General features: G+C 39.3%; 5 protein-coding genes and 3 non-coding genes across 9 annotated transcripts; 5 read left to right on the top strand and 3 right to left on the bottom strand.

Annotated features, from left to right (window-relative positions):
* Positions 1 to 196: 196 nt before the first annotated feature.
* On the bottom strand, positions 197 to 2117 carry prel (preli-like). Its single transcript, XM_017909736.1, has 4 exons — positions 1977 to 2117; positions 1627 to 1840; positions 1284 to 1532; positions 197 to 1202 (listed from the first exon to the last, which is right to left on the bottom strand). The coding sequence occupies exons 1-4, from the start codon at positions 2066 to 2068 to the stop codon at positions 1041 to 1043; spliced, it is 717 nt and encodes a 238-aa protein (XP_017765225.1). The 5' UTR covers positions 2069 to 2117; the 3' UTR covers positions 197 to 1040.
* A 1264-nt stretch (positions 2118 to 3381) lies between these two features.
* Spt (Spitting Image) lies at positions 3382 to 7150 on the top strand. The gene is made up of 12 exons (XM_017909730.1): positions 3382 to 3512; positions 3600 to 3809; positions 3871 to 4056; positions 4152 to 4325; positions 4418 to 4542; positions 4632 to 5134; positions 5220 to 5422; positions 5520 to 5721; positions 5939 to 6145; positions 6225 to 6317; positions 6408 to 6695; positions 6760 to 7150. Exons 1-12 carry the CDS (start codon positions 3459 to 3461, stop codon positions 7074 to 7076), a joined length of 2562 nt encoding a protein of 853 aa, XP_017765219.1. The 5' UTR covers positions 3382 to 3458; the 3' UTR covers positions 7077 to 7150.
* Positions 7151 to 7522: 372 nt separating this feature from the next.
* LOC108554473 (V-type proton ATPase subunit e 2) lies at positions 7523 to 8549 on the top strand. Its single transcript, XM_017909768.1, has 4 exons — positions 7523 to 7704; positions 7870 to 7917; positions 7994 to 8081; positions 8195 to 8549. The coding sequence occupies exons 1-4, from the start codon at positions 7607 to 7609 to the stop codon at positions 8213 to 8215; spliced, it is 255 nt and encodes an 84-aa protein (XP_017765257.1). The 5' UTR covers positions 7523 to 7606; the 3' UTR covers positions 8216 to 8549.
* Positions 8550 to 8869: 320 nt separating this feature from the next.
* Sou (required for meiotic nuclear division 5 protein souji) lies at positions 8870 to 13021 on the top strand. 2 transcript variants are annotated; one of them, XR_001890706.1, is made up of 8 exons: positions 8870 to 9054; positions 9529 to 9812; positions 9908 to 10045; positions 10128 to 10426; positions 10517 to 10619; positions 10690 to 10844; positions 10984 to 11140; positions 12827 to 13021. XR_001890706.1 is itself a non-coding variant. In XM_017909767.1 (7 exons), exons 1-7 carry the CDS (start codon positions 8919 to 8921, stop codon positions 11045 to 11047), a joined length of 1179 nt encoding a protein of 392 aa, XP_017765256.1. In that variant the 5' UTR covers positions 8870 to 8918; the 3' UTR covers positions 11048 to 11290. The 2 variants fall into 2 exon arrangements, 1 of the variants encoding a protein (XP_017765256.1); XM_017909767.1 differs by lacking the exon at positions 12827 to 13021 and having other exon boundaries at positions 10984 to 11290.
* A 1959-nt stretch (positions 13022 to 14980) lies between these two features.
* Vmat (Vesicular monoamine transporter) lies at positions 14981 to 25240 on the bottom strand. Its single transcript, XM_017909766.1, has 12 exons — positions 25025 to 25240; positions 19142 to 19296; positions 17799 to 18062; positions 17526 to 17691; positions 17282 to 17424; positions 16926 to 17108; positions 16734 to 16835; positions 16447 to 16621; positions 16054 to 16105; positions 15716 to 15899; positions 15139 to 15272; positions 14981 to 15049 (listed from the first exon to the last, which is right to left on the bottom strand). Exons 2-12 carry the CDS (start codon positions 19254 to 19256, stop codon positions 14981 to 14983), a joined length of 1587 nt encoding a protein of 528 aa, XP_017765255.1. The 5' UTR covers positions 19257 to 19296; positions 25025 to 25240.
* Positions 15432 to 15502, top strand: TRNAG-GCC (transfer RNA glycine (anticodon GCC)). The gene has a single exon. It is a non-coding gene; the product is annotated as a tRNA-Gly (tRNA).
* Positions 16233 to 16305, bottom strand: TRNAK-UUU (transfer RNA lysine (anticodon UUU)). The gene has a single exon. It is a non-coding gene; the product is annotated as a tRNA-Lys (tRNA).
* TRNAA-CGC (transfer RNA alanine (anticodon CGC)) lies at positions 18204 to 18275 on the top strand. Its single transcript has one exon. It is a non-coding gene; the product is annotated as a tRNA-Ala (tRNA).
* Positions 25241 to 25480: the final 240 nt, after the last annotated feature.

Genomic DNA, 25480 nt, shown 5'->3' with positions numbered 1-25480 from the left:
AAGTTAATAGTATATTTATATACTCCAATATTACACATTTTTTTGCCTATGTAATATTTGCACGAGTTACAATGGTAACTGACTACAGGCAAACATTAAATTAATACCTTTTTTTAACGTAAACTCGCTACTGTCTGTCTATCTGTCTCTCTTTCTCTCTCTCTTTCGCTTTCTCTCTCTCTCTCTCTCTCTCTCTCTCTCTCTAACTACAATTTATACAATTTTCCTTACTACATGAAATATTTAAACAACGAGACATTTCAATTTTGCGTGTACTCACACGCTTTGTATACAACTAAAAAGAATTTTGCACAAATATTTTTTTAATGCGAGTGCAATTCTAGTTTTACAATTATGTACGAAAAGCATCGAATAGCGACATAAAGTGTTGCAGAATAAATTTGAATCGTTTCGATAAAAAACATATTTATCAGACGCAACACACGTACACATTATCGTTGCGACGTGTTACCTACGATTCTTAATTTTCATCTTTATATTTTACGAATCTAATTCATTTCATCTCTTAGTTTTTTAGCGTGTAATATAATCACGTTTAAACACCGTCGAAGCAAAACGTATATTCCAAGCATGAAAATACTTCAAACGGTACGATTCCAATTTTATTCGCTTCGAATATTATGGTATAGATCAACTGTAACATTGTTTGGCCATACATTTAAAAATATATTGCCGTGCATAATTCAAATATATCTTATATGAATGTTAAAAGTGAAACATGAATTGGCAGTTTGCAGGAATGATAACGTTGATACAACATTGTGCTAAACTATCGTTGTGGAGTCTTTTAAATAAAATTTCCATTTTCCTGTTTGTCCGAATATGAAAATAAATCTGAACGCTGCCAAATAACTATCAACAATTTCACCTTATTCACTCGCCCAATTTACCAAGGATTCGGTCAAGGAGATTATCCATTGCTTCCATTTTGACATTATTTTTAGTTTTTTTTAATTTTTTGATTTTCTCTATTCATCGAGTATCTTGGATCGTCGTTCATGCCAACAATGTCGTTTTATTTACGACTGTTCAGGCTGATATGCAGCATAAACTGTTCCAGCCTTTTTTTTGGCTAAATCAGTTGCTTTTTTCGCAGCATCCTTTACCTTTTCCGCTTTACCTTGTAATGAATGTTGTATATCTTCCGCGAGACTGGTCTTTGTTCCAACTCCTTCGTCGACCTGTAATAAATATAAGGAAACATGGAAATACAAATTTTTATTTTCCACGCGTAGATTATTTGTTATACGTGACGCTCTTACTAGATGAGCAAAACCCATTTGAGAAAGCGTTGGATTCATATACTGTGCCGTATGTGGGAACATATGCGCTAAAACGTAATTAAATCCGTTATACATTGAAGTACAATTCTTTTTAAACCTATCCAAACCAAATGCCTGAATAGCTCTACTAAATCCAAACACTTGACTATCGATCCATGCTGATCTCTTTGCTACTGTCCAATTAGGATTTTCTTCGCAAACCTTATAAACAACCTTCTCCGTAATACTCTACGAATGAGGAAAATTATAGCAGTAGTCAAGCACAAAACAATTACTATACGATATTTCCAACAAACATGTTGCACGTGCTACATCAAATTACCATGACTTTAGTGTAACCTAAATTTCTTGTATATGTCGTTAAAGTTTTTGTTTTAGGATCCACCATACTCTCCTCAATAATTTTTACCGAATTTTTATTAATAAATCGCTCTCCCCATTTAGGCACTCTGTTGGTTTTTGTCAATAGTCGTGTTGTGTATAATATACCATTTTTAACCTTCCTCGATACTGTATCCTCTGTAAGTACATGGGTACTGGAAAGAAATAAACCAAAAAAGAAAATAAAAGAAAAATAAAAAGAGACTCTATTTCAACTTAACTTAACCATTTTTATCATATATTTGTCGATAAATAATATCGGTCTGTCACAAATTAAAGCTAAACGCTTGCCTGTTAGGATTCGGATATCTCTGCCAAAAACCATATGCCACTTGAGTCCAATTAAATTGAAAAATTATACTATTTTCATAGTATTTAACCATTCTGTTGACTACTATAATTTATCCTAACCAAGGAATAAAGTTAAGACAGTCACAGATGTTTCTTTACAAGAAACAAATTGAATCATACATTGATGATTTCTAGTTTCAATTTGTGCCTTATGATCTGAAATCGAAACAAGCATATATAAATACATTACTCTTGTAAAATTATGTTTATACGCACGCGCGCTTATTCATGGCATATAGAGAAAATCCAGATGTATGCAAACTTAATTTATTTTAATTTATTTTTAATATCCTTCGAACTAGTACTATAATTGACACTAAACATAAAATGCTGAACATAAGTGTTTTATATAATAAAAAGATTTAACGTTTACCCGACAACGTTAATTCATTGCTGAAAATTCAGACACGTGTTGTATATTTTGTATTATGAAAACCATCAAAATTATAAACGTATACAAAACCAGGAGCAACATAAGCACAATTGAATTAATACAATTTTATTCGTTCGTAATGTGCAAAATGAGAAAAAAATTTTTTAAGTCAATAATTATTGATCCAATAAAATTACATAACCTTCTCTCGTATTTGAAATTTACCAGCCAATTTATGCATTTAATTATTAATTACCAACCTTTGAGCACATATTACATAACATTTGTAATATCACCAAGATGCCACCAAATTACAAATATGCACTGATCAATGAAATTTTATTAAAAAGCAATAAACTTTTTGATAATGTAAGAACTATATGGAGTATACGAGAAAGATTAACTTAACCCGATAAGACATTTTCGCGTTTGACCTCTTTTCTGAATATACGCTGTTTTATTTAAAAAATTACACCGATATCAGTACAAAAACTTAATGCGATATTTATAACATAATTATGTTACTTACAACATTAATAAATTACGCTTTTTTCATATGAAATTGTAATTTAATTTTGTCGCGTAACTGATAAAACACGACTTGTTCCACTGTCGATATTATCGAACTATTCTTTACCCTATTCCACGCATATTCACACCGTGTGAATGTATTATTGTATACCTATTATGAATCAGTATAGGCAACTTGCATTTAAATGAGCAAACGAATAAATTGTTTGTATAATTTCAATGAAACTTGTTTCTTCAAAATTTCTATGCAAACATAGCTACTTAAACATATAAATTGTTACAGTGAAACACATTTTGTGTCTAACAAAGCGAATTATGTACCGTTAGTCATGTATCATTTTTCTGTATGAAATGTGGTACGTACGTAACACCGAAACATCAAGAGATTACCGATTTTCATTGTTATAATGGCGAATTAAAAATCAATTGATTACTATTTTCGTGTTGTTTATAAACAACTAAAAGTTACAAAATTGACTTGATCATCGTTAATTGTTTAAAAAGCTAAAAACTTAAAAATGCCTATAAAGACAAAGGAAATAAAAGGAATATTAATACCCATAGAGGAACAAGTAACAAAAATATAACAATTTTCTGACGTATCCGTATTATCGAATTTCTCAAAGAATAACAATATTCTAATATATTTTATATCTCAGGTAAACAGATTGAAAGTGCTGATAAACAGTAACACTCTTGCTGCAAATGATTCTACGTCAAGGAAATCGGCCCTTTTGGAACAATTGGCATGTCTGGGAGAAAAATTTGATGCTCTATCCAAAGAAGAGATTAATGATTATGAAGAAATGGAATCAAAGATAACTAGTATCGTGGAAGAATTTTGTTCGCTAGAATATATAAATGAGTCTGTACGTTAGAACAGAATGTCAACCAGTTGCCTTTTAATTTTCGTATAAAAATCTTTTTCAGATTGAGAGTATAGACAAGCAGATGTCAGATCAGATTTTGACGACTGTGTTAGAAAAATTTAAATTGACACTCGAAGCTCTAGAAAAATTAGAATGTTTGCCATTGAAACAAAGATTAACAGACTGTTTAGATTATGTCAGAGAAATGGGCCAAGCAAATGAAATTGAACATTTTCAAAATATCAAGGTACAAACAAATGCAGATACAGATATATACCATATTATTTTCTACAGATATACTATCGTTTACTTTAACATTGCTTAATATTCTATTATCACTAGGAGTTGGGCACATCTATTTTGGAATTACTCGGACCGCTACAGATATACAGAAAAAGCTTAGTATGTCAATCTCTAGCCGAGAATATAGTACTATACTCGTGTCAATTGTGTGCAGCATTCAGATTGTTAGTGCAATTAGTACAAGAGCAACATCGGTTAAATGCATCTGTCTATGTAATTATTATAAAATATTTGATGATATCTACACATTGTACAAGTATGTGCAAACTCTCTCTAATAAGACATTTATACCTTTATTCGTCTAGAATTGCAAAAAATACGTCTGTGATAGACTCTGCTTTTGCTTGAAGATGATTATAGAAATATTGGATACATCAGATCCATTACCTAAGGATGAAGCATTTGAACAAAAAAATCATTTTGTTTATAGGTAATCTAAACGAATAATTTCAATCGTTCCTTTAAAGTAACGACAGTTCGTACTGGCGCGTCTATCTTAACAATTCGCTTTACATTTAGAATGGACCTAGTATTGGATATTTTATCGGAAATGCCGAATAAATCGCAACAAGATCAAATACTGGAATGCAAAGATTTATGGTTTCGCATTGAAGATGTGTTCTCCCATGCAATGGCAATTGCACAGGTTTGCAAGCCTTGCAGTTTTAAAGCAATAACTGGGACTTGTCAGTCCATTATATCGGATTATGAAAATTTGAAGTTTCAATTAATGTCTGAATCACCTGATATAGCATTGAACAATTTGTTTATGAATAGTTTGAACGACGCACTTTATCGATTAGAACGTAAGATTAACGTGTCGGTACTGAATCTTGTTATGGAAGTTTTTAGCGATCCTTTTCATGCTTTGAGAAAACTTGTTACAATCTGTGGTAATTCATTAAGCGCAAAGAAACGATCTAAAAATGATTTATCTAATGCTATAGAAGATTTCGATCAGATTATAGACAAATCTATGCAGATTGGATTATTCGCTATTGCTTCTTGCAAAGATAGAAATCGTAAGTTACCTTAACTCTATGAATTTTACTACGAAATCAACATTGTTATTAGCTTTCCTTTATTTTCTATAACCTATTATCTTAGGAATTAATCAAATACGGAATTGTTTGGCAAGCCTCGAATCTTTGGAGACCGAATTGATTTCCGCCATTACCACGTTTTATTTACATCCAGAGAGCAAAGAAATGCGGGCTAATGTAAAATTGCTAACTGCACAGTGGCAATTGGAAGTTAATAAATTACACGATGCAATCAATCTGATTATGGATTCTGCTGCTTATTGTCAGGTACACGGTGATAAATTTACGACAACAGAATGATTACGATATACATCAAAGATATATGCTGAAGAAAAATTTTGTACGCCATATTCTTTATATTTAGGTTGTTTTAGACGATCTTCATGATCGTATTTCAATAATGTCGAATTGTCTGGATAATAGAAAGCCTGTCACTCAAACGCAGGTACAGAATGTTGTGCTTAGATCTTTGTCGCTCTCTCGTCAGATCAGTATTACCATAAACGATATTGGCAGCGACATCGTTGAGAGGCAAACAATAATGATGATTAGGGAATTAAAAGCTGGTAAGCATTTGTTAATTGTTGTTACATTAAAATTTTTTCCTTTTTTTTTTTTTTCTTCTTTTTCTCCTCTTTCTTCTTCTTCTCCTTCTTCTTCTTCTTCTTCTTCTTCTTCTTCTTCTTCTTCTTCTTCTTCTTCTTCTTCTTTTTCTTCTTCTTTTTCTTCTTCTGTAAAAAGGGATTATTTTTACGAGATCATAATTGTTTTCATATTTTGCAGCAATATTTGAGGCTGATGCTGCTTCGAAAAGTCTTTTAGTAGAAAATGCTACAGAACCACAGCAACTACGTGTGATAAAACGGTGCGAATTGATTTTGAACGTAGTCAAAAGATTACATCCGGCTTTAGTTGCTATTATGAATAATACAACATTGATGAATACCAGTTACGGGAAGAACGGCAAGGGACAAGGAGATACTATTCACAGTATGTTATACACTTTTTAATTACTAATTAAGTTTGGTTATTAGTCTCATTATTTCGATATATTACTCTCCTTTGCTAGACTTGAGTAATAAATTGATATCTACAATTTATGGATTATCCAATGATCAGCATCATCAAAAACCTTTAGCCTACATAAGGACCCCTTATACTGGTAAAAATAGCGTTATATGAATGTTATCAATTCATCTTCGCAATCATTTATTCTTACTTTTACTCTTATTTACATTGTACATGTTTTTAGTGAGCAATTGCAAATCATCCTTATCCATACAGACTGCAAATAGCATTTCTAGAACACAACTGAATTTATCGTGTTTAATCCCTTATATTAAAAAAGGACGCGAGATGCGCACCGAACATTCGGTAATGTATAGAACACCATGCAAAAATGACTCTATTGATCGATCATTGGCCGACGTTAAATTAAAGACTCGAAGTTTGACGACTATTAGACAACACCTTTTTAGTAGAGATAGTATTGGTTCTCATGATGATACTTGTTTATCCGAGGAAAGTATGAATCTAACAGGTAATGTATTCGTGAATGCAACAGTACTTTAATTAATTAACTGTTGATATAATATAACTTTCAGGTGTTTTAGAGAGATTTGCAGTTTCTTATACAAATTTGACTGTATCCTCATCAAAATCTCATCATGTCGAGAAAATGCAATATGATACAATCGCTGACGCTTCAGATAAAAAGTCTGTGAGATGTTTGACCGAATCTTTGGTTGAATGCATCGAAACACAGTCTGAAATGACAGCTGGTAAGATGGATCAGTGTTCCACAATTGGTGGAGGTGATGGACCATCGATCGTTAATATATCGAAAACTTACGATGATGCTCGACGTTTAAGTAACAACACCGAAATGACACAAGAACGATTATTTGGAGATAAAACGTAGCTATTATAAATTACATTCATGAAGAAAAATATTAATCTTCATTGAATTTGAAGTTTCAGTATCGATCTGAAAACACGCACATTCGCTATTGAAAGACAGTGCCTACAAGGTAGTTCCTGTTAAATACAAAAATACTATATTTTCAGAGAGCGAAAGAGATTGTGTGTGTATATGTATGTGTCTGTGAGTGTACAAATTTTACTTATAGCCAAGTTCTACTTCAACTTACGAATGTTAAGATTTGTAAAATTTTCATTAATAAAGAGACGTTTGTAAACTGATTTGCGTTCTAATTTCGATTATTAATGAATATCGATTATTAGGCAATTACAATTCGTAATATCGTATCGAAAAGGTGAATACGTATGCGATTTATCGTATCTCGAAATTCTCGTTTGTGAATCGAATATACGATCTATTGAAATAAATCGAGAGATTCACGTGACTCTCATTTACATTGGTAAATTGGTTGCTTATTAGGTTCAGCCCATTTGTATAGGATAGGAAGAAGTTATTTATTAAACAGAAAAATGGGAGCATCATTCGTACCAATACTAATTTTTACGTTATTTTGGGGAATAATAGGAATTGTCCTACCTTTTTTCGTTCCAAAAGGTACCAATCGAGGGTAAGTTTTCAATTATAATTGACAATTATTCTGTGCAAAATTCTGATCGTTTAAAAACTTTTTCTCGTATAAGAAAAAAAATACATTGTGCTAACGTTATCAGTTTCATTAAATTGCTATCACGCTAAATTGATTAATAATATCCTATTATATTTCTCGTTACAGGATTCTTCAGGTTATGCTTATGTTGACAGCTTTTACATGTTGGTTGTTGTAAGTTGAAAAATGTCAAGTAAAATTGTATTTATAACTAAACTCTGTTCAGCATATTATTTTATTCTTTTCGTAGTTGGTTATGTTGTTATATGGCCCAGATGAATCCTTTAATTGGGCCAAAGCTACCCAAGAATACAATTCTTATGATGGCACGTGAATGGGTAAATGTATTTTCTTATTACAACAATACAGATATAGCTAGATGATTGGTGTTAATTAGATAGGAATAATAATTATAATTAATCATCTCTTATTACAACAATATTTCTTACAGAGCAATGTTCAGTTTGATTGAACGATAGAGCAATTATAGATATAAAACATTTGTTATGGATGTATCAAACTATCTTCAAAAATTCTATAACTAGCAAAATTTTATTACAACGATGGAAGTGAAATATTTAGTTATTTATGTACATTGGAAATATTAAAAAAATATGTATCAAATATCAGTATTCTGATGAAGTAAAATAAAATATATATGTCATAATAATTATAAATTTTCATGTAACATATAACATTGCTGTATTAAAATATCATTGTATATAAAGGGCATGTATATTATGTGTCAGTGATAATAATGATAATAACAACAACAACAGCAACAATAAAAGAAATTTATGTTCAAACGATATTTTATTGAATATTATGTACTGTTACACCGCATTTCAATTCCACCCGATCCTTGATATCATCTTACGAGATTTACATTCATTTTACAAACTTTTATGGATAATTGAAACAATCGATATTATACATAACATACATTCACATACGCGCGCACTCGTGCGCTACTATGTGTACAGAAGATTCGTGCACACGCGCGCGTACGATCGTGTATGGAATATATACATGGATACATGCGAATACAAAAGGCTTGTGGTATAATGCTTGCCTCGTCGTCGTGTGCGCGCGCGAGGTGTACATCTACGTATACGTGACTCGTGCCTAAAGTAAAACTGACAAGTAGTGACGCGATTTCGCCAAGAAAAACAATAATGGAGGCGTGTAATGTCGTTGAACGTGAAGTTGACAAGATTTTATTAAAATTTGGCGTAGTAAACGAACATGCAGAGACAGTACTACAGGATCTGATAAATCACATTGAATCTTTAAAAAAGGAATTTGCAGAAGGTAAACTGATAGCTCTCCCGCTATTTACAATGTTACGTCTCATTGACAGTCCATAAATAAAAAAATAAAATCTTTCAAAATTATTGGTATTATTAGAGGACGTATAAAAATGGAAATGGGTTTTCAAGATATTTATTTCTATAATGTAAATGTAAATATACAGATTGGGCATAATTTAACCTGAAAGACGATTAAGTTTTCCAATTTTCCGTTCATATTGTAGCGTCTAATTTCAACCTTTTTCTCATCACAGCAATTCAGAAATTCCTCTCGCATAAAATATTTCGTAATCATCTGCGTTTTTCATGATTTTTGTATCTACACACACATACATACATACATACATACATGCATATATGACTACATATATATAGATATGTAGTTTAGTTCTGCAAAAAATTTAAATACGCTTTAATTGCATACAACGTTAAAATTATATGTTGTTTAAAAATATTGAAATCTTTTTTCCATTAGCACCATCTAATCATGAATTAACGCCAGGGCAAGTACAAATATTAAAAGAAGCAATGAAAAAGGTTTGCGAAACTGTGCATCGTTTAACCACAGAACATAGAGAGTTACATGGTTCCGTTTCAAAAGTTGGGAAAGCGATAGACAGAAATTTTACAGCAGACTTTGCAAGTACAAGCAGGGAGGATGTTTTTTCAGGCCCAGAAAAATCACATTTACTAAATCAAGTTATTTGTCAGCACTTTTATCGTCATGGTATGTTGGATATTGCAGCAGAATTAGCCACAGTGAGTCTACATATTCAAGTAGCAGGAATACCCTTTTATTTGGTTTAATCCTTATAATATGGAATAGAAGAATATGTTAGATTGTATTCTTACAGGAAGCTGGAATTAAAACTGACGAAGGTACAAAGGAACCATTTACAGAATTAAATTATATATTGGATTGCTTAAAACAGAGAAATTTGGAGCCAGCACTTGATTGGGCTAAGAAACATAGGGAAGCACTTTTGACACAAGTACGAATAATATCATTCATTATTGCTGTACAGATAATGCTATTATGGTGCAAATATTTCTTACATTAAACTTTACTTGTAGAATTCTTCTCTCGAGTTTAAGCTGCATAGGTTACATTTCATAAGACTGATTCAACAAGGGCCTAGTAAACAAACGGAAGCAATAACTTATGCTCGTCAAAATCTTACGCAATACGTCGGACGTCATGGAAAAGAAGTGCAAGCATTAATGGGCACACTACTTTATTTACCAAATGGAATACAATCTTCTCCTTATAGTCACTTATTGGATCCTACTTTATGGCTGGATATTCACGATGTATTTACAAGAGAAGCTTGCACATTATTTGGCTTAAGTGTGGACAGTCCCCTTTCTGTCTGGTATGTTTTCCCATGGTTTGTTAAGCTGCTATACGGGTAAGGTATATAAATCGACAAAAAAATAAAAAACCTTGTAACACCGTGTTTCAGTATTAACGCGGGTTGCACCGCGTTACCAACACTTTTAAATATTAAGCAAGTTATGCAACAAAGACAAGTGAATACCGTTTGGAATGGAAAAGACGAATTACCTGTAAGTAGTAATTGTTGCAAAGAGGATTAAAAAATAATATTACATTATTTAAGTGATATTTCCCATACAGATCGAAATAGACCTTGGCAAAGAAGGTCGTTATCATTCTGTTTTCGCTTGTCCAATCCTAAGGCAACAGAGCACAGAGAATAATCCACCAATGAAATTAGTCTGTGGACACGTTATTTCGAGAGACGCGTTAAATAAACTTACCAACGCAAACAAGTAAGGCTTTTAATAATGAAGCAAGTTCAACTCATTAAGTTGAACAATAAAACCGTTTACGGAACGAAGAGTAAAATATATTGGAGGTGATGATAATGTAAGAAAATGTAAAGAGCAAACAATGAATTTTATTTTTCAGATTGAAATGTCCATATTGTCCAGTAGAGCAAAATCCAGAGGATGCTAGACTTATATATTTTTAGAGTACTGTGATATAATAATGCGAATGATTTATAACGCTTAAGCCAACGGGAAGGATACTTGGGTCGAATCATCGTATGCCGCGAACTTGGATGGTAATCGTTATTTTTTATTTTGCTTAGTGTACTAATTTTTTATCGTATCATCGAAGCGTTAAAATAACACACTAGCACATTGTACTGTCAGAAAGTGACGCATCTTTTGTAATTATTCTAATGACGATAGCCGACATCGTTTTAATATTTCAATGTGCGCGCGCGCGTGTGTGTGTGTGTGTGTGTATGTATATTTATTTATTTATATTTATATTTATGTTATATATCTTCATATATGCGTAAGCACGATAGTATGATTACAATAGTATTAAGTAACACGTTTTGTATATACCGCTGTTGAATGTTAATTATCAGTTAAAGTTAAAGTTGTTTGCGATGATAGCTATTAATGAAATGATATGTGAATTGCATAAAAAAAATCGATGTGTATCAGCGTAGTCGTATTATAATTCTTTTCGTTTGTAACGTAGAATCTGACTTTCGTCCGGCGAAGATTATCACGTAACTGGTCATTGATACGTGTTCTCTAATAAAATATTTTTCTACCCTGAATATTTAAAGAATAAATAAATTAAATATTTTATGTGCGCGTGCGTGCGTGCGTGCGTGTTTATGCACGTGTGTATGAGTGTGTATGTATGTATCATAATATATTGAAATGCATAACGTATCACAACCAAAGAAAATATCTTTTAACTAGTAATCATAGCAGATTTAAAAAACGTTAATAGTTCTTTTTAAACTTGCCAAACACAGTCGTATAATATATAATAATTTCACACGTTAAACACGTAAATGTTTATTTAAATACACGTATTGAACAACGTACACATAAACATATCATGCGTTTCAACGACAAATAACGTCGAATAACACTCGATTCATTGAGATAAAGTTACTTGTAGTGAATAAGATATATCTACAAGATAAAAATTTCAGATATTTGGAGCACCGCGTTCTCATGACGATACCATTGGGCAAAGACCCGATGATTTTCACACCGTGCTTTCTTCACATGCGCATTCTAATTTCATTTCATATAATATTTTTTAGTATACACACACACACACACACACGCGCGCGCGCGTACACGTCATAGAAATACATAATACAACTGCATCGTTTATCGAGAATAAAAAATATCTTTTTCCTTCTCGAATCTTGCTATCTTTCAATAACTACACAGCAGATTAAGTCGGACCCATACACCAGCTAATTAAATATATGTATATGCATACATGTATATATGTTATATAACGAAAGAGGGCAAGAAAAAAGAAATGTATTGATAGTTTACTAACTTGTGCCGCTCGCACACAATAGCTGTTGGAGATAAAATTATGCACACCTACATACGTATACATAAGACACCTGTTTTTTAATTCGTTTTCATTTAGATTCAATGAAATTTTACTTCGACAATCGATCGAGCTTAAATGAGAATCGATCAAGGACGCGTAATTTATCGAAGATGATCGTTCGACTGAGCGATCTCGTGCGCCAAGAAACTTTCGTGTCTCGTGATATCGCTTATTGTCTGTTTGCAATAGCAGTTATCGACGAGTTGTTAAATCGTTAATCGTAAAGATTTCCCTCGAATTCATTCGTCGCGGAACATGGAGACAAAAGGATTTCAAAAATAATAATAATAACAACGGATAGGCCAAATAGATTATACACCATGGTCGAGGTTTTTGTCATGCGCAATAGATTTTTTTGTTTCAGATAAATTATAATTTGGATGAAAAGAAGAGAATGAAAATGGAAAAGCTGGCAAATCGTTGCCGATTAACAATGAAGTTAAGATTCCGTGAGCATCGAGTACACTCCGTTATAATTGCTTCTTAAATACATACGAATATGTTCTATATTTACAGAAATGTAATCCTTAATGAGAATATATATCGCCCTGTAACATTAATGCAGACAATTTATAACGATATATCGATGCATAGTTGACCCTTTATCGTTTCCAATCGCAATACTTTAATTCGTAACACTCGGTCTTAGAAATCGCCCGTAATTTCGATTCACCTTCACGAACACGATGCACATGCTCTATCTTTTCCTTTTCTCAAGTCTCGGTCATGATAAATATCCATGATGAATTTGCAAATCGAATTGACTCGCGTTTTTTATCGGGAGTAGGTCGACATTCGCATAAACAGCGTAATGCAACCACGAGAATTCATCGAATTCGCGGTGGAAAGCTATTGTACTACTATTATACTACGTCAATTAAATTTCTATTAACAGATAACCTCTTTAGAGACATATATAATATTTTGGTTTCGTCCATTCTTATTGAAAACGTTTCAATAAGACCAAATCGTTCCAACCTTGCACACTCGTAATCCATTATACATTTTTTCTTTCACTTTTTCCTTTTTTCTTCTTTTCTTTCTTTGTTTATAAATTTTCATACGCAGTAGCTTAGGATCCGAACATACGGAAATACGTACTATTTAGTTTTCGTTTGTAACAACCACCTCATTTGTTTGCCGCGATCAAACAATAAGTAATATAATCACAATATGATCAACGAACTTTTAGGATAATTTATAACGATATACATAAACGTTTCGCGATTAATTTCTATAGATATGTTCTATCTATATCTAATATATATTATGCGTAGTATGTTATGCGTGTGCGCGCGCGTGTCGACGATGCGCATGCGCGCGCGTGTCGACGATGCGTATGCACTTATGAAGACTGGTGCTGCGTATGCAGGGAACAACTAGACAAAGGACGCGTTATTGTTTCTGCAAGTTCTGTTTCTAAATCCTATTCCTAAAACATTTAGTATCCACGACGTATACGACGACAACGAAAAATGGTATCGACTTGTGTCGTACTGTGTTAGATATATATTAGTAAAAGAAAGCATATATATTTTCCCCCTAGAGTTTTCCGCCGCGAATTCACATAAAGTTTATCGTATAATTTGCAAATTCATTGAACGATCTGACAGCTTGTTCGTTCGATGATTACGGCTTCGTTTACTTGGAATACAGTTATCATCGTGCAGTCGTTGGAGAATGTTCAATCACGTTGAAAATTCAATATTCTTCTGACTGTTGCCAAACAAGCGACCATAGAAGATAAAGAAAATGCTGCAGTTATCCGATCGACCTGACAAGTACGAAGCATCGCGACGAGAATGAGTCGAAATTCGTTATTTTCTTTCCCCGTTGACAAAGACAAAGCTGCGAATCTTCAATCCTCGAGATGTTTCGTTTCGCTGTGTAATTAAATTTACGCAAAGCGTGACTAAGTAAATCGGTGATGTTTCCGTGGGCAATTCAACGCGCATATTCGATTAAACCCGAAAGAATTTAGAGAACTCTTCATTATGCCTACCCGTCATTATCACACACGGTTTCCCTGCAGCCATTCAGGGAATCCAAAGCAGGCGGTTCTCCTCTAGACGAGATTAATTATATTTGGAACGAGGATAATATCTCGAGCGATTGAAAATTCGCGTGATTTGCACTTTGCACGAGCGAACGATATTTCAATGTTGGATATCATACGTATAAGCCACATACGCGTGTACGATATATCGATGTATATTTTGCTTTGGTGCCTCGATTAATCGACGTAAACGTTGTATGTATCCGTTAGTTATCGCGTCATCGGCGTATGTATGTATGTATACGGTTCTCTTGAACGCACACACTTAATTCTTACGATCGAATGCTATATGTATGTACAGCTTGCGCTAAACATAGAAATAAATAATAATATTTTATCTATTTGTGGAAACGTTATCAACATATCGCGCTTCCGTATTTAACATTTAACTCGTTGTTCCATCTGGAGAATGGCGAGAACGAAATGCGCATTATTATTCCGTATTCAGAAATATCCGTTCGTTTATTGTTCTTCTTCCTCGTTCTGGTACGTTACGTAGCGCACAGAGGATTTTTCGCCAATTATCAACGACTAAAAGACAATCCACGATTAATACGTAGATCGATATGTACGGGATAGACATTAATTAGGATTTTACTGCAGGTCGAAACGAACTTTACCTTCTTCTCCTCCTTGGTTGGCGGTGCTCGCAAGAAATACATCAATGGGGCGTAAATAAAGTTTAAAATGGCAATTCCGAATAACATCCACTCGAAGCCGATGCTGTTAACCAACGTACCGCTCAAAGCAGGACCTGGTAACGAACAATTATACAGGAATATATCGTATCTGTACAATATATCGTGCGGCATAAAAAATATATAAAGATATAACGTTTATGGAAAATTGAAACGAAAGTGAATATTTTAAGTAGACGCCTGGAAAGAAAGTACATAGAGGCAATAAGACGTAGGCATCGGTGGTTCAGTGGTAGAATGCTCGCCTGCCACGCGGGCGGCCCGGGTTCGATTCCCGGCCGATGCAAAATTACTTTTTTCTTTTTTTTTCGTTTTGTCTTCTTTTTCTTTTTCCTTCCCCCTCTTATCTGCTCTATATGTCACGTTTGCATATACGCGACATATAAAACGTTTATACGTATGCGCAACGTGATTGCGTATGCATACATCCGTATTGGCCGTATATTTGCATGCATGATACATATTTATTGCAATTTCATCAGATTGTTGGTATACGTACCAATTGCGAAACCTAAACAAAAGGCAACATCTCCAATGGCATAGACACTGCCGTAAACGGCAGTGTGTCGTATGTCGACTAAATATCCTAATTCAGGCATCATGGAACTATCCACCATGCCTATAGCGAATCCCAAGCCGGCATTAGGTACGATCAAATGGTCGATACTTCTAGCCAGAGGTATCTGTAATCGCGAGAACAAGATGGTTCGAAGAATCGTTTAGGAATCGTTTAGGAATCGTTTAGGAATCGTCTAAGAATGGTCGATATCGCGGATGTGGAACGAAAAGTACAAAGAAATAGGATTTAATGCAGCAACTGTGTAATAAGATACTTACGCACATGAGGCAAATGCCAATGACGACAAGACCGATCAACGAGGCTAACCACCTGTAATAGAAAAATTATACTTGCAGACGCGCGGCAGTTGTAATTTATGAAAATAGCAACGAGGAGAAAGAGAAATATGCATATTCGAAAAAATGAAAAGAAAAAAAGGAGAGAAAAAAGTAAAACTCGCCCGAACAGGGACTCGAACCCTGGACCCTCAGATTAAAAGTCTGATGCTCTACCGACTGAGCTATCCAGGCGATGATATCGACGTTTCAATTTGTTTTCGACTAGTCGCGTGGAATGGAATTTTCGTAAACGAGGAAAAATGTAATATTTTCGAAGAATGGTTAAAACGCTTATTAAAGACGCTTATTAAAGATGCTGGACTATCTACCAACCTGCCCATTCTATGTCCGAGCGGTCCAAAAAGATTAGTGCCAATTAAATAACTAATGCTGGCCGGTAGAAACGTAGCACCTTGCTTCCATCTACTCGCACCCATCGTATCCATCATCCAAATCGGAAGACTAGGCTCAAGCATAGCGATACCCATATTGGCGAACGTGATGGCACCTAAAGCGAAAGAACGATCGGCGATGGATCGGTGAGGAACTCGACGAATAAGAACGATAACGTAGTCGTAGGAAGAAGAGAGAGATAGAGTGAGGAAAGAACGGATACGTACCGGCAGCTAAAACGATGTAAGGATCGGTGATGAGGGATTTGAGGGACGGTGGTTCCGCCTCGGTGTACACGACAGACGGTTGAAGCACCAATAGCTGTAAAACTGAAAGAAAAACGGTGAAGCGAATAAGGGCGTGGAGGAATAACTAAGCGGGCGTAAAATAGTAGCGGCGTGCTGGTGGCGATCACTCACTTCCATCGCCAAGGGCCAAGGCAGAAAGTATCAAGAACGGAGCAGACTTTCCTACGAATTCGTACATGACACCGCCAAACGGTGGTCCGATGAGGACACCAAGGGCCAAACCACCGAGCGCGATACCCATCGCGTTTCCTCGTTCCTTGTCGTCTTGGTACCTCTCGGCCAACATGCCCATACCTGCGACAAACGTAGACTGGAATTACGCGTAGCGTCGGAAGGATCGATCGATGAAATTCCGTTGGATCGGAATTCCCGTTGCTGATCGATTTCTGCTAATCGCCGCCGCTCAGACGCGAATAATCGGTTATACGATAAGTAACCGATCAGGCATTCCTCGGCTTCTCTCTTACCCGATACACTGGAACACGAAGAGCCTATTCCTTGAAGCGCCCTCGCTAAGAACAGGATGCCGTAACTTCGTCCAAAGGCAAATATCAGCGTGGAAATGAACATGATGATGAAACCAGTGAACATGGGTATGCTATAACCGATTCTAGAAATAAAAATAACGGTGTAATGGGGAATTAGAAAATTGGGAGAGAAAATTGGAGAAGGATTGTAATGGACGGATGAGGCTGCGATGGATTCGCTTACTTGTGAGTAAGAGGACCGACGATCGGATTTGCTAGCAATTGAACGAAAGCCTTCGAAGCGAACATTATTCCAACGGCCACCGTTTCTTGCAGTAACTCGCGATGTCGTTGTTCCTTTTCTCCCATCTCCGCTTCCGAGTTGGTAATATCACCGACGCTCGTGCTCTCTGCGCGACAAGAGAAAGGGAAATCCGTTGGTGATTAACCAGCGAAAGCAGGCAAAGGTAGAGTAATAATAGAGAGAGAGAAATTGCGGAGAACTTGTTCGACTTACCGAGCATACCGGTGATCTCGATGTTGGACGGGGAGGATGTGGTCGCGTAAAGAAACTCCAATTGAGAATCGTTGGATTTGCTCGGGGCACAGGGACATTTCGGCGTGGTGGTTACGTCGGAGCTAATAGACGCGATTATATCGCTACTCGTTGGTTGTATACCAGTGAAAGTCGTTGCACGCGAACCACTACCCCCTTCGAGATGTTCGCTCAAGGTTGCATTGGGATGTTTGATATCGTACAGAAATTCCGGTATAATGGGCACTGTAACACACGTTCGTATACGTTCGCGATGAGCATCCTGAAGAATTAAGCATAGTTGCTTAATGTATCACCATAATAATATAATAATAGCGTAAAATTGTTTAGCTCGACACGTTGTTTCGCGTCTATACGTTACAACTCGGGGGTGTAACTCAGTGGTAGAGTGTCTGCTTCGCATGCTGAAAGTCCTGGGTTCAAATCCCAGCACCTCCAACAGAGAGAGAGAACGATCGTATAATTTTTTCTTTTTCTTCTTCTCCTTCTTTCCATCTCTGTTCGCTTTTAGCGATTTTCCGACGAAACGACGGAAAGGTAGGAAAGGGTGCGAAGGGATGAAAATCGTAGGAGAAGGCGCGTATGCGAAACGATGGGTAAACGGATGGAGAGAAAATTTGGAGATGGGAAATGGGAAAGCGGGGTTGAAGGAGGTGCGGTTGAAAGGACAAAGGTAAAGGTTCGCGATCGTTTCATCGGGTCTGAAGCGCGTTTCCATGATTTGTTAGCGCGCATGTGAGAATGGCTGAGAAGCTGTTTCGTATACGCTACATAAATGTATGACCACTTATCTGGATTGCCAGAACGGCGTACGCCGTCCGTCGTCAGTCGTCCCCTCGCGTATATTTGCGCGCAGAATCGTGCGAGGGTCATAGAAACATGTGCCTCGTGAATTAAACATCCACCGAGTCCGCGATAAAAGAAAGCCAGCCTCACCTCGGCCCGTTATCGGCCGAGGAAAGGAAAAGCTAAAGAAGCAGAAAATCCTGGTAACCATTCGCTGACGTTTCCTACGTTCTTTATCCATTTTCCCCGATACTTTCCGCTGGATAGCCGAAAACGTGGTAGGCGTTTCTCGTTGAACGAAAAACTCTACGATGGCCAACTATGGGCCCATCGTCGGACCTCGATCGATTCCTACCCAACGCAGGGACACAGGGGGCGATGTATCCGATTGCAAGTGCTCGGTTTGGGGACCGAGAATGGTGTCCCCGCGGAATCGATGGAAGGGCGAAACGCCGAAGAAAAACCTTCGAACCGAGTAGATGGAAGTAGATCGATTGGCGAATGAACGTTTTACTTACCAACCGTTGTCAGAAGCATGTTGTCCAAGAGCAGAGCAATGGCCACGATCACGAGAACCAATCTTCGCGATTCTCGACATCGTTGTAACCAGCCGCTCCATTCTCCGCCGCCCATCCTAATTCCGAGATTCGTGTCTTCTTTTTCACCGGATAATCTGCGAAAGGTAGATGGAATGGAAAGATAGTGGAAACGATGGAAAGACGCGCGCGACGGATGTAAAGAGAAGGAAGCGGTGGTGGCGTGGTAATAGCGTCGAGGGGAAAAGTCGATGGAGTAAACTAATTAGCGAATCCGGATGTGGTTGCGGGTGTGCAGTGGATAACAATGGTCCTTTTAGCCACGTTTATTCGCGCCATCTCCTATTGTTCGACACGCGTTTCCTCGAAAGGCGACCTTTTCCTCTTTGTTCGAAGATTCCCCGTTGGGGTCGATTTACACGGCGAAAGGGGGGACTGCTGGTGGAAAATGGAAGAAATTGGGGAAGAACGTAGAAAGTGGTAAAAATAGTAGACTATTCGAACTTCCGGCACTCGACTCGAGCACTTTTGATCGGGTATAGAGAGCCGCAACGATTCTATATGCCACGATCAGAGAACGAATTCGACGCGTCGTTTTTCAAAGCGAACAAGAGGGGCAAAAGGGGAAGGGGGAGAAAGGAAAAGGGAAAGAAAAGAGGAAATGGCGACGGCGAGATAGGGAAATAGTAGCGCAGGGTATAGAGGTGAGCTGGGACGGGGTATTTGAACGGATTCGGGCGTCTATCCGTAGATGCCGTGCAACGATCCTTTCGTAAAACGCGCGAGCATCGACGAATCGGACGCGGATCGTTCGATGCCTGGGTTATATAGAATTAACGGCATTAATTGGTCGCTTTTAACGGTATCTCCCATGAACCGCGTGGCGCAACTATTCCACAGGCGATGCCCTCGCCTCTCCTCTTTTATTCGTAATAACTCGATTACCCGATGCTTTCAGCTCGGCTAATTTTCGCACGCTACCCGTGAATAGGAAACCATTAAGGCCGTCTAAAGCGGTAGCCGGGAACGCGATTCCTACCACTTCTCTCCTTGTCACACCTCGTTAAAACGCCGCCTTTTCTCCATTTTCTTTTTCTTTCATTTATTTTTCTATTATTTTCCTTTCCTTTTCCTCCTCTTCTTTCCTTTCTTTCACTCTTTCACTCTTTCACTCTTTTTCTATTTTTTCTCTACTTTTTCTACGAGACTACCCGAAAGAGAGGGACTCGCGCAATGCGTCGGGGAAATAGAAAGAAGACGGGGGATGATGGTCGGCGTTGGAGAAGACGGAAAAGCTGGCGAAATGGTATCCCTGGCCAACCCGTAACGGAGAGAATCGGTTCCGCGAGATAAGCTTCCTTTCACTCTCTCGTTGGATTATTTCACCGCACCGTACACGTCTCTCCATCATCCGAAGCGACGCGACCACCGGTCGATCGTTTTTATCCGTCTGGTCCACTCGAGCAGAGGTTGGTCCAATTTTCGATCTATCCGTTGGCCCGGTCTATTCGAAATTTCGTGCAACGCTCGCATACGTACGTAAGTAAGTACGTAGCGTATGTCTTTCCGTAGGGATATTGGATAATACGAAGTACGCGGGTGCCCGTTCGATGGACGAACGAAATACCGATAAGACGGTAGACGGACCTGTATCGTCGAGCGATACGAAGGGCGAAGAAAAACGAGCGAAGAAGAAGGGAGTGCCACCGAGGGAGAAAGAAGCAGAAAGAGGGAGAAAGAAGGAGAAAGAAGGAGAAAGAAGGAGAAAGAAGGAGAAAGAAGGAGAAAGAAGGAGAAAGAAGAATCGGTAAGGAAAAATGGGAGCGGAGAGTTGGTAACGGTGGTGGTGCAGGGATGATAGCGATAGAGGGGCGTGGCGGGAGATGGTGGTGGATTGCAGAGGGATGGCAGAGGGATGAAAGCAGGGTAGCACGGGGCAAGGAGAAGGAGGTTAGGGTTTGGGGTGGGGTTCGGGTTGGGGTAGCAGTGGAGAGAGAAGCAATCAGCATTTTCCTGAAAGCCAGGTCCCCTGGGTGCGTGCATTATTCTCGGAAAGAACCGAAGAAGATTTTTCTCTTACCACTTTGGTGGTGGACTCCCATACTTTGCTTTTCGTTCTTTTCGTCGTGTTTCATTCTCTTATCTGTTCGGTAATTACGACGAAGAATGACCGCGAGCAGTTCCGTCTCTACCTACGAAAGGTCTTTACCGGCTTTCCCTTTTACCTCTTTCGCTTCTTCCTCGTCCTTTCCCTCGTCCTTTCCCTTCTCCCTTTTTTCGTCCTTTTCCAGACCAAAAGCTTCGCCTTCGACGAATACAATAGGCAGAGAGAGAGAGAGAGAGAGAGAGAGAGAGAGAGAGAGAGAGAGAGAGAGAGAGAGATATTTAATAGAAAACGGAGAACCGACTTTTCGAAAGGCAGAGGCCGTTCGGGTGATGTTTAATCGGACTCGTGGTTCGAATGGAATTTTCGAGAAGAGGTGTATCGCGTGCAAGCGTTGGGCGCTCGTGAATGCCTCTGGAATCGATGCTTGGAGTACGCGTTATCGACGAGGAATCTAGATGCTGTCGAAAGGGTTCGACACGGTAGTGGGTTTGCGATTGACAGTTTAGTTGGCTTCGCGTTGATGAAGTGACCGTGGAACCAGCGAGACTCGAGTCCGACCTCGTTATCCCGATTCGATGAACGCGCGTACGCGTTATCACGCTGCTCCTTCACCATATCGGCCACCTCCGCGCCACTCCACTACCCTTTTTCACCCTCCCTATGAACTCCACTACCACCCTCTTCCTATTCCAACCTAATCGACGCCGGACCCTCTGTGTTCCGTCCATCTCCGCTCCCTTCCCTCGCGAGCGCACGAACACGCGCACGCACACGAACAGTCTCGGTGCCCACGTCTACACGCTACTGTACACACCTATCGTCCTTATATACCTATACTGATTTTCTGCTTTCATACGAGCAACGCGCAACGCGCACCGGGCAGCTACTCGGTATACCAACTCTGTTCGTGTACGCGTACCACGAAGAAAGAGCCGTGCTAATAGAAAAATCGTGTCGACCGTCTCTCGAGTATCTCGATTTATCATACGATCGTACCGCCGCGTCTCTCTATACCGTCTCGATTGTCCTCGTCCAGTCGTCGCCTTTCCGACCGGTAGCCTCTAACTAACCGTGGTAGCCTCTAACGGTGATAGCCCCTAACGATGATAGCCTGTGACGGTAACCTCGACCAGCGCGATAACGAAAATCACTCCTCCACGTTCTCCACAGAGTTCTCCGCGAGTTGCGATTTCCGAGAAGCGAGGAGAACCCTTTGCGCGCGTCGCGGTAACTCTCGCCTCTCCTATAAACTTAGTTTCCACTTTGAGAAGCAATTAGTACCGCTGCCAGACCTAACCCAAACCGGAATAGCACGGTTCCGTCGAATGAATGGCTCGCGATCGCGTATCTTCGAGACAACTTAATAACGCCACTTGGCTGGAGTTTGCCGTGGAAAACGTGCACGCGATTAATCCCACACGCCATCCGTCTCTCTCTCTCTCTCTCTCTCTCTCTCTCTCTCTCTCTCCCCCTCTCTCCCCCCCCCCCCTTCGCGCAATCGACTTTTCACCGAGCAACAGCGTTACGGCGATCTCGCGATCGGATCCAGATGAAAATCCAATGGCGCGAGATGCGAAAATTCGGCAGGAAAAGTGCATATCGAGGAGACCCGCGTATATCAGAAGGGGCAAACTGTTGCTTCGCGTCCCGACCAGTGGAATCCGTGCGAGAAAACGATTAGCCGGCGACCGATCGATTCTCGTCGTCGCTTCAAACTTCTTAGCCATCTCTCCTTTATTTTCTTCCTTCTCGCAAACAGCCCACCTTTTCTTATTCGTCCCTCCCTTTTTCCCCTTTGCGCCGCTTACCTTTCTCTCCGGTTTTCCTATTCTTCGCTTCGAACCGCTTCGTCGTACCACGAAAACTCTACGGATTATCCAACGTCTCTATGCAAACTTTATTTCTCTCCCACTTTCTTTCTCTTTCCAACCGTGCTATAACGTAGTACTCGCGTAGAAAAGTATATCGCGCACGAGAAACGCCGTACAACGATAACGTTGTTAACGAGAGACGATGGTAACTCGGTCTACACGCGGATCATTCCACGTTTACACGGTTCTCCGTTACCGTCGGGTAAACGGCAAACACCGAGATACAAATGTCATCGTCTCGGGAATGTTTATACACGACGAAGGAGGAGAGAGAGGAGATGAGAGGAGAGGAGAGGAGAGGAGAGGAGGGAACGACGATCGTGTTCAACGGTGCGACGATAGCGAGCGGTGCGATTATTCAAACCAGTGAACTCGAAGAAGGAGAAGGAGCAGAAACTTTGCTATTCGAGACAAACCCCGCGATGATAGAGGCGATGATAGAGGCGATGAAAAAGGGGCGGCAAGGAGAGGGAGAGACGCGGAAGCGGAAGCGGAAGCGGAAACGGAAACGCGTCTGTCGCCAATACGGATACGAGGGAATACAAACAGGAGCGCGAAATAAAATTACGCCTGCGACGTGGTTTAAACGAATTTACGAGATTCTCGGCTACATATCGCCAACTCACCCCCGGTCTTCTCGCCATCTTTCCATTCCCCTATCGACCGTTGCGCCTCTTGGATCGATACAAACTCGGAGACGAGTTTATAATCGGTAAAGTAAAAGCTCGAAATTGTAAAAAGGAAGGAACGAAGGAACGAAGAAACGAAGGCAGGAAGGAGTTAGCGGGAAATGGAAATAAGGATAGAAAGGTAGAAAGGAAAAGCGAGTTGGAGGGAGAAGTTGCCTTCTCGGTTACCGGGTCTGGCGATCGGGTAATCGCATTATACCTGGTAATTACGAGACCGCTCGCAGTGCTATGGGACAAGCCTGTAGAGCTCGGGCAAAGTACCAAGCAGGGTTATGCAGATTGCTTTATAACCTTGTTACCGATCGCTCTATTAACTTCGCGAGCTTGATACCGGAAACCGTTTTTCTTCCCTACCATTATCGAAGAGATACCTTCCGCCAACTTTTCGCCTACTTTCCGTCTACTTTTCCATTACCACGCGATTACGGAAAGGGCAACCAAACGAGTTTAATCGTACATACGTTCGATACGCCGGGAAAACCCTGTGGAGAAATCCTTTTCCACCGTTTTCGTTCCGTCCTTTGACCAACCGCGAAAACCCAACGCGACGACGCAACCACGACGATTTCGAGTCGATGACAGTAGTCGCGCGTAGTAAAATCCAAAGCGAAATGTCTGCAAACGACACGCGGAAATGAGAGAGAGAGAGAGAGAGAGAGAGAGAGAGAGAGAGAGCGAGCGAGGGTACAACAGCCTGGAGCGTGAAACGAAATCGAGCTTTAAACTCGACCGCGACGATTCGTGATTAAAAAAGTATATACGCATTGTAAAGTAACCGAGGGCAAGCGAAACGAGAGGAAGGAAAATTTGAAGGAAAACGAAACGAAAGGAGGTAGTAGGATAAGGGTGGGGTAAAAAGGAATTTCCTCTCGTCTGGAACGGGATGGAAGAATAAATGCGAAAGAAGGGCGTCGACGACGATCGAGCGAATCGAAAAATTTGCTCCGACCTTTCTTTCTCACTCTTCCGTTTCATCGACCAGCCCGAGTCGCGATCGCCACTTTACCGTTCTCGTTTCGTTTCCACTTTCGGTTAATACACGAAGAAAATTGTACCGCGAGACGCGTGTCGGTCTCGACCCTCGAGCTAATATAAAATCCGTGAACGGTGAAAGGCGATTATTTGACCAAGGGATAAGTAAATAGAGGGGAAAGTAAATATGGGGAAGAAAAGAGAGAGATAGATTAAGATTTCTTACCTATGGCTATGTTGCGAGTGGATGAACGTACGGCAAAGTCGATCGAACGAACGAACGAACGCACGAACGCACGAACGCACGAACGCACGAACGAACGACGTGGGAACGAAGAAAAAGCAGGATATTCGGTTGGTCGAAATGGATGCAATCGCTGGTGAACGGCGATGTCGATGTCGGTGTCGACGACGATGACGATGACGAGGAGTATGTCGACGACGAGCCGGTTAGCGAGGAGTAGCGGTGCTTCCAGGTGGAAGCGTCGCGGCCGATTGAGAGCGACGATGGTGGCGAGGGTGCATCTCACCCCGATTTTTCCGACTCGGGGCTCGGTCGCACTTTCTGCCTACCCACCGTCGTCCGCATTCGCGTTCCGCGTTCGCGTTCGCGTTCGCGTTCGCGTTCGCGTTCGCGTTCGCGTTCGCGTCCGCAACCACGTCCACGTTCGCGCCTCTGCCA

The sequence above is a fragment of the Eufriesea mexicana genome, unplaced genomic scaffold (assembly GCF_001483705.2).
Source record: "Eufriesea mexicana isolate 0111107269 unplaced genomic scaffold, ASM148370v2 scaffold21577, whole genome shotgun sequence".
Classification (NCBI taxonomy): Eukaryota; Metazoa; Arthropoda; class Insecta; order Hymenoptera; family Apidae; genus Eufriesea; species Eufriesea mexicana.
Note: the sequence above shows the minus strand (reverse complement) of the source record. Positions and strands in the feature narration are given on the sequence as shown.

Coding starts and splice junctions, on each gene's coding strand:
- prel (XM_017909736.1), bottom strand. CDS start 2,068: ATGGTTAAATACTATGAAAATAGTATAATTTTTCAATTTAATTGGACT. Junction 1,841..1,976: donor AGATATCCGAATCCTAACAG/GCAAGCGTTTAG, acceptor ATTTCTTTCCAG/TACCCATGTACTTACAGAGG. Junction 1,533..1,626: donor TAGGTTACACTAAAGTCATG/GTAATTTGATGT, acceptor CCTCATTCGTAG/AGTATTACGGAGAAGGTTGT.
- Sou (XM_017909767.1), top strand. CDS start 8,919: ATGGAGGCGTGTAATGTCGTTGAACGTGAAGTTGACAAGATTTTATTA. Junction 10,427..10,516: donor GACAGTCCCCTTTCTGTCTG/GTATGTTTTCCC, acceptor ACCGTGTTTCAG/TATTAACGCGGGTTGCACCG. Junction 10,620..10,689: donor ATGGAAAAGACGAATTACCT/GTAAGTAGTAAT, acceptor TTTCCCATACAG/ATCGAAATAGACCTTGGCAA.
- Vmat (XM_017909766.1), bottom strand. CDS start 19,256: ATGGGCGGCGGAGAATGGAGCGGCTGGTTACAACGATGTCGAGAATCG. Junction 16,622..16,733: donor TTACATCGTTTTAGCTGCCG/GTACGTATCCGT, acceptor CTTTCGCTTTAG/GTGCCATCACGTTCGCCAAT. Junction 15,273..15,715: donor TTGTTTAGGTTTCGCAATTG/GTACGTATACCA, acceptor GTTCGTTACCAG/GTCCTGCTTTGAGCGGTACG.
- Spt (XM_017909730.1), top strand. CDS start 3,459: ATGCCTATAAAGACAAAGGAAATAAAAGGAATATTAATACCCATAGAG. Junction 6,146..6,224: donor ACAAGGAGATACTATTCACA/GTATGTTATACA, acceptor CTCCTTTGCTAG/ACTTGAGTAATAAATTGATA. Junction 6,318..6,407: donor CATAAGGACCCCTTATACTG/GTAAAAATAGCG, acceptor ACATGTTTTTAG/TGAGCAATTGCAAATCATCC.
- LOC108554473 (XM_017909768.1), top strand. CDS start 7,607: ATGGGAGCATCATTCGTACCAATACTAATTTTTACGTTATTTTGGGGA. Junction 7,705..7,869: donor CCAAAAGGTACCAATCGAGG/GTAAGTTTTCAA, acceptor TTCTCGTTACAG/GATTCTTCAGGTTATGCTTA. Junction 8,082..8,194: donor TTATGATGGCACGTGAATGG/GTAAATGTATTT, acceptor TATTTCTTACAG/AGCAATGTTCAGTTTGATTG.